The sequence below is a fragment of the Alligator sinensis genome, unplaced genomic scaffold (assembly GCF_000455745.1).
Source record: "Alligator sinensis unplaced genomic scaffold, ASM45574v1 scaffold882_1, whole genome shotgun sequence".
NCBI lineage: Eukaryota > Metazoa > Chordata > Crocodylia > Alligatoridae > Alligator > Alligator sinensis.
The window spans coordinates 87801-100991 of record NW_005842500.1 but is presented as its reverse complement, the minus strand read 5'-3'; the positions used below and the strand labels follow the sequence as shown (position 1 = coordinate 100991).

The 13191-nt window shown below is 44.2% G+C and overlaps 2 protein-coding genes across 7 annotated transcripts in view; one reads left to right on the top strand and one right to left on the bottom strand.

Moving 5' to 3' along the window:
- Positions 1–1625, top strand: part of TEX10 (testis expressed 10) — a 119528-nt gene extending 117903 nt beyond the window's left edge. For 3 of the 4 annotated variants that reach the window (XM_006031350.3, XM_006031351.3, XM_006031349.3), the window contains exon 15: positions 882–1625. In XM_006031350.3, coding sequence (XP_006031412.1) covers positions 882–995 — 114 coding nt within the window. In that variant the 3' untranslated portion in view covers positions 996–1625. The remainder of the gene's footprint in view (positions 1–881) is intronic. The other variant, XM_025213001.1, reaches the window with a different exon arrangement.
- Positions 1626–3118: 1493 nt separating this feature from the next.
- The window catches only part of INVS (inversin), an 87780-nt gene continuing 77707 nt past the window's right edge, over positions 3119–13191 (bottom strand). For all 3 annotated transcript variants that reach the window (XM_006031360.3, XM_025213005.1, XM_025213006.1), the window contains exon 10: positions 3119–5332. In XM_006031360.3, coding sequence (XP_006031422.2) covers positions 5217–5332 — 116 coding nt within the window. In that variant the 3' untranslated portion in view covers positions 3119–5216. The remainder of the gene's footprint in view (positions 5333–13191) is intronic.

The following is a 13191-nucleotide window of genomic DNA, read 5'->3' as shown; positions in this document are numbered from 1 at the left end:
ATCTAGGTGTCTATCTAGCCTCCTTTTGAAGACCCCCCAGGGTAGGAGTGAGCACCACTTCCCTTGGAAGTTGGTTCCAGATCCTAGCCGCCCTGACAGTGAAGTAGCACCTCCTGAATCTACTCTTGGTCAACTTATGGCTGTTATTCCTCATTACTCTCAGTAGTGCTCGGGGGAACAGGGACTCTCCCATTGCCTGCTGGTCTCCCAGTTTATAGATGGCCACCAGATCCCCTCTCAGCCTTCTCTTGTGGAGGCTGAACCAGTTCAGGTCCTGTAACCTCCCTTTGTAGGGCCTGCCCTGCTGCCCCGATCATGCAGGTGGCCCTCCTCTGGATCCTCCCGATGCTGGCCACATCCCTCCTGAAGTGCGGCGCCCAGAACTGGATGCAGTCCTCCAATTTAGGATTGAGTCCCTGAAGCCCCAGGAGTGCCTGCTTACTAGGTTCCCTGCTTGCAGATGTGCTCCCCTGGAATCCCGTAGCGGAGGATCCCCTGGATGCATGTATTATGCTGCCATGCCTTAACTCGTGGCATACCTCTGCAAATGGGGGAACCCCAAGCAAGTGCTCCCAGGGCTTCCGGGGCCTCTGTTTGCATACGCCTGCTCTGGAAATCCTTTGCCGTGGAATTTCCCAGATGCACATATTGCAGTGCTGCATTCCAACATGGGGCACACCTCTGCAAGTGGGGGAACCTGTGGTGTGTAAGAATTATGGATGATATGAATGGTTAGGATACTTGTATGTGAGTTCTTGTTTGTAAGGGAGTGGCTGGTTAGCCTAAAAACATACAGGTAAGAAACTGAAGCTCATGAATATTATCAATAAAATGTTTTGGGTCACTTGAGGTTTTCATCGTGTTTTCTGTTTTGTCCCCAGACACTGAAGACCGGTGAAGTCCAAGAGCAGTGGCTCACAGACCTCCATTACTGTTTCAACGTATATCTTGCATCACATCCCCAAGGACCTGGTGCTATGAATACAGTATATTGAATAGATGGAACTTGTGCATTTACTTAAAATGTTTACTTCTGTTTGTTTTAATGGAAACTGTTGCAACAATGTTTGTCGTAAACAAAGATCATAAAGTGGAACTTAAAATAAAATTGTTTATAAAATCTGTTTGCTAAATGCATTATCTCTGTCTTCAAGCAGGAAAGTAACATTTTGATGAAAGTGGCTTTGTTGACCCTAGTAGAGGACAAACTGAAGAAAATTAGTTACCATATATTAAATGGTGTTGCAGTGATGTGGAGAACATTTTTGCCTTGCACTGATGCCAACCAACCTCCAGTTTAAAATAATAAAATTAACAAATACATTTACATAGCTTTATTGCATTATATTCTCCCTGAAAAAAGGATGATGGATCAGTAATATTTGGCACTACAAAACAATATTTTGAATGTCTATTGAACATAAAAAAGCAAGGGACTAAAAAATGATAAAGGCAAAGTAATCTCAAAATGCAATATATAACTCCAATTTCATAGTTTTATATGAAGCTATGAAAAAGGATAGAGATGCACCGATAGAGATTTTTGGGGCCTGATATTGATAGCTGATATTTAAGGATGCATATTGGCCAATGGCAATCTGATTTCCGATACAGCTGCATGCAGCTGGTAAGTCTGTTGTGGTGGAAGGGGGAGCAGGGAGGGAAGGGGTGTGGGGAGGATGGATCAGCAGCTGGGGGGCAGTAGTCGGGGGGAGTGAGGAGCACTGGCAGGGGTAGGGGGCTGTGGGTGGGGAATGAGACACACCAGCAGGCCTGTGTTCTGTGAGCTAAGGGGGCAGGGGGAACTCTGACTTTTTCATTAGTAAAAGACCCAAAACCACATACCAAAATTTATAAGTACTTAGAATTTATTTTATTATAGAGACTGAGGCACTGGTAGGCTTCCAAAGTGCTTTAAAATAGCAAATATATCAATAAAACAATGTGTCCAGCTGATACCTGTATATATAGTGGTGTTTCATTTTAATTGTGGGTTTGGGGGTTTTAAGTAGAGAATTTGCAATTTTTGTCAGAGAATTTGTTTGTTTGTTTGTTTTTAATCGGGGAAAACTGGGATCCCTGAGTATCAGGAAGTACTCCTGCTTTTCAGTTTCACTCCAGAATGATTCTGGTTTTGTATCCACTGAAGTCACTGAAGGAGACCCTAGCATGTATAAAATCATATATAGAGGAATTGAGAAGTGATAGTGAATATGCTTTATAAAAGATAAGGAGTAAAATCCTGTCCCTCATTTGCCTGAATGGGGCCAACATTTCATCCTGGAAATTCAGTAGTTCCTCTTTCAAGTGAAACTGAATGTAGCGTGTCTCCTCAGTGAACTATCAGTGTGCAAGTTGCTGTTGAGTACGTACCTTCGTTCCTGGTGGAGGCTGCGCTTTCTGCTCTCCCTAGACTTTGGGCACTCGCACAACTTGTATTTTTCATGCCATCAGGCCCCTGAAAGTGCTCTACAGCTGTGATGTAATACATGTGCATGGCAGAGCAGTTTTTAAATGGCCAATCGCATGAAAAATTAACCCTTGTCAAATCAGGTATTAAATGAAGGTGCTCTAAAGCAGAGCATGTTAGGGAACTTGTTAATTTTTCATCCTTTGTGGGGCTGTCAGCAGGGGGTGGGGGCGAGGAGGGAGAGGAGGAGGAAGCAGTAGGCAGCTGCTGGCTGGGCTTGCCTTGGCCAGAGCTGGAGGGGCAAGGTGTGGTGAAACAGAGACATCTTGCCTCGCAGGACCCCACCACTGCTACCCTGGCTAAGGTTTGTTTGTTTTTTTAAAATTGTATCCGAGGCCAAATTAGCCAAAACTAATTCCAAATCCAAGAGTCCAGAACCACAAGTGGCCCTGCTACCGGCAAACATCCTCCACCCATACCTGGGGCTTCGCTCATTTCCAAAACTAACGGGCATCCTACTTGCAGGCCCCAGCCCGGAGGCTTCGGGTTCGGATGCCCCCGAGTTTTGCTTGCCCTCAGCCATATGGCTGCAGGAGCAAGCAAGGGAGGAGACTCGCATTTCCATAAACTGGGCTTAAAGCCACTGTACCTCCGGGGGTACTGAACCACGCCAGAAGAGCAGTTCTCCTGAGAAGTGGTTCAGGAAAACTGCCTTCTTGGACACAGATGCATGGTATTTTCCCTGCCAGGTTAAGAAGCCACTATGCTTAATCTGAGCCTTCAAGAGACCGAGAATTATGCATGATATTAGTCCAAGAGGTATTGGGAGCAGTCAGGCTGGGCCCATGAGGCGAGGGGGCTCTGTTCCACCCTGCCTCCCCTCTTCCCACCCCCCAGAACTCCAGCTCTGGCCAGAAAAAGCTGAACCAGCAGCTATTGCTGTGGCTGTCAAAAGACCCAGGCAGAAGGTAGGGGAAAGGAGCCTCCCTTTGCCTCTCAGGCCCAGCCTGGCTTCCTCCAATATCCCAGCCAGGGTAGCTGGCGGGGCTTGTGAGGTGGAGGGGCTCCGTCCCATTCCACCCTGCCCAACCCCTCCAGCTCTGGCCAGGCCAAGCCCAGTCAACAGCTGCCTGCTGCTCCCTCCTCCCCCTGCTGACAGTCCTGGAACTGGTGGGGAGGTAAGGGGAGGCTAGGGAGAGGGGTGGTTTGGCAGCCTCCTCGGAAACTGCTGGAGCACCCCACCTGCGGGCTGGGCTGATGCAGATCGGCTCAAGCCCCCCAGTGCAACAGGTGAAGGTCTGTGGTTCGGGGGCGGGTGAGAGGGGAGGCTCTAACTCATGGTGCTTTGTGTTACTCACCCATCTCACTATAGGGGGTTTTAAACTTTTGACACTGAATTTGAAGGGATATAGACAAGCAGTGAAAAAGATTTAACAGTTTTGGAAAAGCTTCAGTGTAGCTGGGTTCTGCCCATCTACTTTGTAACGTGGAATTCCCTGTGGGGTGAGAATTCCTTAACTCCCATTTATTTTCATCTCTGATTAAAAAAAAAAAAAAAAAAAAAAATTAAAATTAAAAAAAATCTTTTTTCATGGGATGAAAAGCTCTGAAGAACTTTCATTTGGGACTGCTGAAACTTACTTTGACATTGTTGACTGGAAGGAAAAAAAATGACACTTTTGGTCAAAATGAAACATTGGTATCTTATCTAAAAGTGTTTATTGATGGATGTAAACACACAGGACGTGGGGAGAAATTAGTTTGGGTGTACCAGAGTATGCCAGGACGTATGATGCACTGGGTGGTGCTGAGCAAAATTAGTCTCCTAAATTGGCTGTTCTGCAATGTGAGAGGCAAGGATCTTTGTGGGCGATATCTTTTATTGGACCAAGTACACAGCTGAGTTAAATTTTAGACACACTTTCGAATGCAATGCATTCTTCATCAGGTCCCTGTTTTGAGTTTCACCAGGGTGACCTATCCTTTTACTGGACTGTAAAAATGCTTTTGTAAATTGGTATAAGCTTTGGTAGGGTTGGAGAATAGGAAAATATAGCGATGACTCCTCTATTCCAGATGTAGATAAATGCGGTTATAAGTAACACTTTCAAAATATATTTGCCAGTAACTCTGAAAGAAGCATGCTGAAACAGCTCAGCAGTTAAGGCTGGAACCTAACTCTCACTTGTACATAATTGCCAAATGCCATATAGACTTCAGCCTGTTGGTAAACAAATTGGATTTTAGATGCTGTGTTTCATTGTACACAAAATAAAATGAGTTCAACTCCCTGAACATCTTGCTTTGGTATACAACACAGAAATAATACAATAATCAAAAATACCTCTGCTGGTTTAGTATTTAGCATATTTTTTTTTCTTTTAAATGGTAAAAAAATACATACAAAAATACAAAGTAAATACACCCTGTGCTTATTCTTTATGTTCTTGTCAAGTTCTTCCTTGCAACTCTTCATTTGTGGTTAATGCAGTAATTTTCATCCAGGGTGTTGCAAGATCTTTTTAAGGGTGCTGCAGGATGTCATGCAATATTAGAACTGTCAGGTGTGCAAACACTTGCACACGATTCACACGATAACCCCCCCCGAGATTTCAAATTGGAAGAATCCACAGTGTCAAAACCTTTCTGTCCTGTTGTGGTCTTTGAGTATATTCCAACAGAAGAATTGCTCTAGTATTTTTCCATAGTCAAAAAAACAAGTGAAACCTAAGAGCTGGTACTTTCTGAGGCATGCCTTGTGTTGAATGACAGGGGTCTTGAAAAAACAAGGTCAAAAGCCATTGGCTTAATGCTTGGGTCTTGTGCTTTTTGATTTTGCAGCAGTGGTCGGTCTGATGTTGTATGAAAACTGCGTCATTTTTCCTGTATTCTCAGGCAGGTGTATATGCTGTAGGTTGTTTACTGTAAAGGCAAATTATTTGGTTTTTGAGAGATGATATTAATTTGTGACAAAAAGGTTTCATTTCTTTTGCATCCAACTAGATGATTGTAAGCATGCATAAGTAAACAACATTTCCATCTCTGTATAAGGGCCCTTAAGAGAATTGTGCAAAGTTTCATCAACCTTCTAGGGCAGAGGGTAGCTGAAATAAGGCAGCTAGGTCTGAAGGCAAGCTGCCATTTGCAACCCAACTGCTGCTGCTCCAAACCACCTGCTGTTGCTTCAGTCCTCTCTGCTCTGTGCTGAATTCTCTCTTGCACCCCCTACCGTAGCCACTGCTGCTCGACACCAATTCCTGTTGCTGACTGCCACCAGCCATGAAGTTGGTGATGAGAAAAGGAGCAGCTGCAGTGAGGGGGGCATGAGGGAGGGTTGGTGTGGTAGCAGGCAGTGCTGCAGAGAAATGGTTAGGAGCAGGGCAGTGAAGGGAGATGAGCCAGGGCAAGCTATGCTGCAGGAGGTTGAGGGGACCTAGGTGCCCCTTCTAGATCAGCTCTGGTGTCCCTGTAACCATATCCTATTTATGCTTCTGCACCACTCTTCCCTGCCATGGGTTGGATGCAGTTGCTGGTGTGTTAAATCTGGTCCACTGGCAAGGGCAGATCTGTCGGGGGGGGGTACAGTGGTGCAGCTTCCCCCCCAGCCCCTTTGAGTCTTGCTCCACTCAAACTTTAAAACCAGCAACCTGGGAGGGGGAGCAGCATTTCTATTCAGGCAGTGCTGAGACTCAATTGACTTCATGGCACATTGTGATCTCCCTGATTCAGGCTAATCTCCTAAAATGTTAATGACCTTCTCCTTTTTAATGGGCTTGATGTTCCACTAAATAATTTATCCTTTCTTCTGCAATTTTGCTTTTGCCATTCCAGGTAATGTACCTCTTTTATTTCACAGCCCTTCAAACTGTTTTTACTTCTAGCTAAAACCCTTAACTTGGGTGTGATAATATAGGGCATCTATACACGTGCTCGGGGGTGGAGGGGGGCGCACTTTAATTAGGGTGGTGTTGAGAGCCACTCTAATTAAAGCACCTGCAGCATCACGTATATTCAATGTCCAATGCTTCAAAATGGTGGTGGGGGCACTTTAACTAAAGCTCGTTTGCCAAACTTTAGTTTTGAAACACAGGGATGCTAAATATATGTGATGCGGAGCCTGCTGGAGTATGCTAATTGGCATGCTTCAGCGGACTCACAGCAGACTTGATTCATCGAGTTTGCTCTGCTATGTGCTGTCATGTGTATACATTAAGGCTGTGCGAAATTTCAGCAGCTGTTTTGTTTTGGAGGTGTTTCAGGCCATTTGGGCGCCTGAAATGCCGAATCCAAATCGAAATGGAAGGCTCAGAAACATAGTTTCATAGTAGGTATCTCCAAAACAAAATGAGGCATCCAAAACGTTTTGGAAAATTGTGGAGTTTTGAAGCTGGGCTGCTGTGAGTCTGCTGAAGCATGCGATAGCAGATAAATAGACCAGGGGTTCTCTATCCTCGAGCTGCAGTATGTGGTGCCGCAGATGTGACTGCAGTGTCACGTACCGCACTTGTCTGGACCTCACCATAGTGTACAGATAGAGTTCCAGCTTCTCCTGCTGCTTCTCATTTCTTTTTTTTACCTGAAGTATATCTGAACTTGAAATGTGGTCTTTGTATGTTTGTATTGTCCAGGCGCAGGGAAGCTGTGCAGAAAGCTCCTCTGACTTATGTAACTGACACGCCAGTTATTTTAAACAAATACTTTCAAGTTACAATTCTTTTTCCAAACTACTCCATAGTGGCAGGAAAACCCTACTCCATTCTCTTCTCACAGGAAGAACATTTTTTCAAGAAATCCAGCAACCTCTATTTTTCCTTCTTCTCCCTGTCCCCGTTTCTTGTGCTTCAGTTGCTGTATTCACTTCTGGCTGCAGCCCCTGTTTGGGCTTACTGCTACACTACTCCTGCGAAGATGCCCAAATCTTTACCTTTAGTGTGAACACCAAAAAATCACTCATCCAGTACACATTATTAAGTTAAATGACTTCAGTATCAGTCTCTGGACAGATTTTTTTACAAGACAGGTGAACGTTAAAGTTAGTACTAGGAGTCATTCTTCACTTTCCCAGATGTACCCTTTCATGAAAGAAGACTCAAATGTGAGAGTCACTCTGACCTACTCCAGACACCTACGTCAGAAATAGTGCATCTGGCATTAGCCACTGACAGCTCTGAACTTTTCCAATAAACTTAATGTTGTCATGCACAAAGGGAGTCATAAGAAAAACATAATTTTGTTTAAGACACAGGTAAAGTTCTCTAAGCTCCTATTAAGTGAATGAAAGTGGGTACTGTTTTAAAGCATCTGAGCAAAATTCTTATCACTGTCCTATTCATCACCAAGTTATGAAAGGTAAAGGCCACCTGGAAAAGAAAGCCCTTCAAAAATAGGGAGAGGGAGGAAAAGGGGAGGGAAGGGAGAAAGGTAAAGAAACTTGTGTTCTGAAAACCAAAGCTGTAAAAGGAACTGTTTCAATATTAAAATCTTTATTCATTCCAGGACTGTATGCAGAAGTGGCAGTTAAACATATTTCTGATAGCTACCTGGACTTACTCGCGAAAGGAGGAGACGTGGAATCTTAAATAGTGTAAGAAAAAGCCTGTTTGTTTCTGCTGAGGTAGAAGCTCACTTACAATTACACTGCAAATTCAGAAGTAGCTCTGCTGTCAGATATGCCTGATTTGAGAGTTCTGTCAATTAGCAATTTTTACTGGAATCTAATGCATGCATTTTTATTTCTGTTTTATTTAATAATTTTCTTGACACCTAATATTCTTGCAAGGCAATGGCTTTGTTTTCTAGGGTTTTAAAAGCATGCATAATTTCAGCAGGGCCAATGACCACAGGGGTTTTGAACTCCTTCCTCCTGCTTGGCTCTTGTTTACATGATCCTCACTAATATCTGTCTAAATCATACCAAGATAATGGTATGGCATTAAACTAATGGATAGTGGCATTAAACACTAAGGCGTATGGCTGTTGGCACATGTTCATTTAATGGTGTGATGGGATGTGTTCCCTAATCCCAACAACTGGGCCCCTTGCCATGCCATGTGTGCATGGCAGGACACACAATTTTGAGAGAGGGGATCAGGTCTCCAACATGCCATTACTATTTGCTGATGCATGGGGAGCCCAGGATCACGCTCTCAGGCTCCTTCTGCAGCAGCGAGTAGAAGGCTGGATGTCTGGTGAACCAGTGTGGTCCCATGCCTGGGACCACCCGAAAGCTGACTGTCAATCCCAGCCCCAAGCCTGCACCAGGGTTTCCTTGCCCTTCAGCCCCTGACCAAGTAGCATCCTCACCTACTCCCAGAGGAGTCTTAACACATCTGACCATGCTTTCTAGCCTCTTTGAAGTCTGCCAGCTGGGAACTTGGTGCACAGAAGACATCCTCTCAAGTTGTGCTCTATGATCCCCCAATCCAAGATTCTCATATTGGATGAGGAAGAAATAAAAGTGGACGAAGAGGAAAGTCTTCACTTGGAGCTGCAACTGGTGGGAGCAGATTGTCCTAAGGACCTGGAACAACAAGCTGTGGTGGCAGACCTTCAGGATGAGTAGAACTGTTTTTTTGCTCCAGCCCCCCACCCATGGGCAGATCCAGGATTTTTAAAAAGAGAGGTGCAGACAGTGTAGTGTAGGGGTTCCCAAACTATTGTATGCATACCCCTGTGGGTACACAAGACATCTCTGAGGGGTATGTGGGAGAAATTGTGTAACGGCAGATTTAATTTTCATTATAATAATTGGCATCTAAGAAGTTTAAAATATAAGAAGTAGGCTGGTAGGGGTACCTGGGCGGCTGGTAAATCTGGAAGGGAGTATGCAATAAGAAAAAGTTTGGTAACCTCTGGTGTAGTGCATTACCACATATCGCACAACACACATTTTTTCCAGATAAAAAAAAAACCTAGCAGCTTTGCCAATATGATTGGGGCCTAGGGCTATTTTATTCAGTTTAAGATCAAAGCAAAAACAACTATAACTTTATTGGAGCATGCATTAATTTGCTATATTATACATTTTGTATTAAAAACTGTACAAATGAGGTAAAATTATTTTAAAGTGTTGTTTCTTTAGTCCTGTAGTCATTAGAATTAATTGTACTTCTTTCTTAGATTCATAAAACAAAATCAAGTCATCTTGAGCATCTTGAGAATGCATCCAATATGCTTCACTGAAAGCTGTTTCCACTCTTAAGTGGAACTGCAGCCATCCAGTGACGGTGGTGACATGGAGCAAGATTGTGAGTAGGCTCTGGCCCAAGACCCAGCTCACAGACAACCCCCAGGAGGGACAGGAATAGTCTAAGGAGTCCCTTCTGCTTTGGACTGTCTAGCATCAGCTGTTGAGACAAGACAGCTTGGATGGCTCACCTAAGTTAATGTTTCTAGCTTGAGTTCAAACAGTCTGCTGGGCTGTGAAGTAGAAGTTACCTTAACAGGAGGAACTGGGAGATGGCAAAATTTACAGAAAAAAGAATAGCTTGATCAGTGGAACATTACTACCATTAAAAAGAAAGAGTTGTTAACACCTGTGGAATAAAGAGTTTAGAAGGAATCGGGTAGTTTATAATGAGCTGCGGTGTCAATAGGCTTCCTCGCTGCTGCCTAAATAAGAAGGTTGCTGCCACTGCCAGGTATGGTTTTAAATGTTCAGTGGATTAGGAATGAAGGACAGGGTACACCTACACCACTGCACCTGCCCTGGACCTACCCCGTCCCCATCTCAACCACTTACTGGTTGGAAGGACAATTCCAAAACTGCAGTGATCTTCTTCAAGCAGCTCACCTTGCTCTCACTTGTAATGTCCAGCCTTGCCTTGAGCCTGGCACAAAGCAAGACTGGGTGCTTGTAACTGTTTTGCAGTGGGGTTGATGATACCACCTCAGTGAGAGCATACAATCACCCACCAGTATGTTTGGTGTCCAGCTATCTAGACATTTCCTCCAGGCATCTGGGACCTAGGTGTGAAGAGAAGGCTAATGGTGGTCAAGTGGAATGATGGCATACTGGCCCTTGCCAAGGTTGGTGCCATCCAAGGTGTCTCATCTCAACAGCAGGTGCACCTCCTGCTAGGCCGTCCAAAGCAGGAGGAGGGACTCCTCAGGATCCTCCTGTCTGTCCTGGGAGGGTTGTCTATAGGTTAGGTTTTGAGCTAGAGCCTCCTCATAACCCTGCTCCACGTCATCACTGTCACTGGATGGCTCCAGTTCCATCCCAGAGTCAGCAATTACGTGTGGCTCAGTGGAGTCTTCCCTAGCCTAGATCCCCATATTAAGGGCACTTGAGACTGGGTTAGTGTCATGAGTTCTCGTATAGTGCATCTTTAGCACCTTTGCCTTAGCCCTGTGCTAGTCCATGAACTGCCATCTCTGTTTCAATCTCCTTGCAAACAGCCTGGTTCTGATCGCTCTTCCCGAGGGACTGCTAGGTGCTCTCTTCCAGGACTCCCTGCTCTCCTCCAGATGCTGGGGCATTTTGTGACCTTAGACCAAGGGTGGGCAATTACTTTGGCTGAAGGGCCACTTAACGAGTTTTGGTGAGTTGTCAATGGCCACAAGGGTATACCCCTTGTCAAACTGCTAAGCCCTCCCGCTTAACAGGTGCCCCACCCCCTGGTTGTCATCTTCAGACTAGAAATTCTGCCCCTAACTCCTGACCTTTGCCACTGGAAGTCCCTCTCCTTGCCCCCTGGACATACTCCTTTGGGGTAGAGGGGTTGCCGTCTTGGAACTGGAAGTCCTCCACTGTCACATGGTCCATGACATAAAAAGGCCCATCCATCTGACACCAAAACTTGCCCTACTCACTACCATGTTGGTCACAGTATGCTCTGCCCCCATCATATGGTCCCAGACATCAGAATGTCCTCCCCTGGACTGAGAAACACTGTCCCTCCACAGGGCCCACCCTCACAATGCATAGCCTGCCCCTGGGGTCCCAGAAGTTCTGTCACAAGCTACAGGCATGGTCTATCAGATAGTGAGGGGTTGTGACCCCTCTAACAACATGAACCATCACCCTCAAACAAGTAGTGGGGGTTTGGGGGGCATTGGACCTCCCTGAGAACAGCACCAAACCAATTGAGTCAAGAGCCATTCACATAAAATCTTTCAGAAGAAATAATTTTTACAAAGTATAGATAAAAAACTCATATACTAACAATAAAAATCTACTATAACATTTTCATTTTATTTAAAAATATATATATTTTTGTCCTGATTTATGTGCGTTTGAATAGTGTATATATAAGTGATTGCATAATAGCTCAAGTCTTGCTCTTGTATATTGTGTGGAGAGAAGTAGCGGATATATGTCCCTGGGTGTAGAGGGGTGTGTGGGACAGAAGTTCCATAAACCAGCTTGACTCAAATCAGTTAAGTCTGATACTACATTCAACCAGGTTTATCTTAAACTAGTTTTGGCCATTTTGAAACTGGCTTGTGTGCACTGAACTTATGTTCTGTTACAGGTTTAAACCAGTTTCTGATCACTTACACTGGTTTATGTGTAACTTCTGTCCCTTGCCAAGAGATTCTGTACTGCTATTTCTCTGCCAAAGTTAGAAGAATTGAAGGAAATAGTAGAGCAAAGCTTATCTCTACTTGTTCTCTGTTTTACTCCGTTATAATTTTGGGGGTATAAGTTTTCTTTTAACAAACAGTGTCATTTTCCTTTCCCTTTCCTTAGCTCCTTCTGGAAGTGACATGGGCTCATGGAGGCAGGAGAGGGGCACAATGAAACTGCCATTTCCTTTCCTTCCCTTACTCTACCCAGTAGCTTGTAAGTGCAGAAGTGAAAAGGTTCTTTGGGCTTTGTAAAGAAGCCTGACATTCCCATGCACAGTTCTACCGTGAAATACAAATTTCTAACAGCAGCATCATGGACTCATAGAAAATAAGTAAAAAAACAACTGTAGAGACTCCCTTTGCCTGAAGAAGGGTGTTTGTACCTGAAAGCTTGAAAAGAAGAATTTTTCCAACTATTTTAGTTGGTCTAATAAAAGATATCAGATTTACCCAAAGAACGTTGTCTGCCTAATAGAAAATATGACGTTTTCAGTAGAAGAGGGATTAGACTTCAAGTCTTTCCATGCTGCTGTCAGAAACAGGCTGATTTGCTGTGTGTAGGGCAGTGAAGCCCACCAAAAGAACTACTGTCAGAGACCAGATATTGGGCTAGATGGACCACTGTTGTGGCCCAGTATGGCACCTCTTATGTAATCAGCAAGTCAGAATGTGTGGGGACAATAAGATCCAGTTTTCAAATGCATGTGTGCACATGTGCAAGGTATCAAAACTCATGGAAGGGGTGATATCTTTTATTATACCAACAAGATGTTTGCAAACAAATGTTATTTATTGGCAAGCTTTTGGGCACTGTGTGGTATGAAGTTTCATTTCCATTTAGGAGAACTTTTACAATCTCTGCTCTCTCCTATGCCTGATGAAGGGTGTGTGCGCCCAAAAGCTTGCCAATAAATAAAATAATTTGTTTGCAACTATCTTGTTGGTCTAATAAAAGATATCACCCCTTCCACAAGTTTTGATTAATTTTGCCTCTAGACCGATATGGCTCCAACCTGGATACCTGTGCACAGGCACATAATTTATGCCTAATTTATGTGTACACATTCCCCAGGTGTGTGCAGAAATCTGTTGTTTATCCTTCCAAATGCCATTAGGCATGCCTGCTGCTAAATTGTACACCATTTTGTGCACAGCTAATTCAAACATCTGGCCTTCACTGTATGCTCCCCTCATGTAAGTTTTTCCTG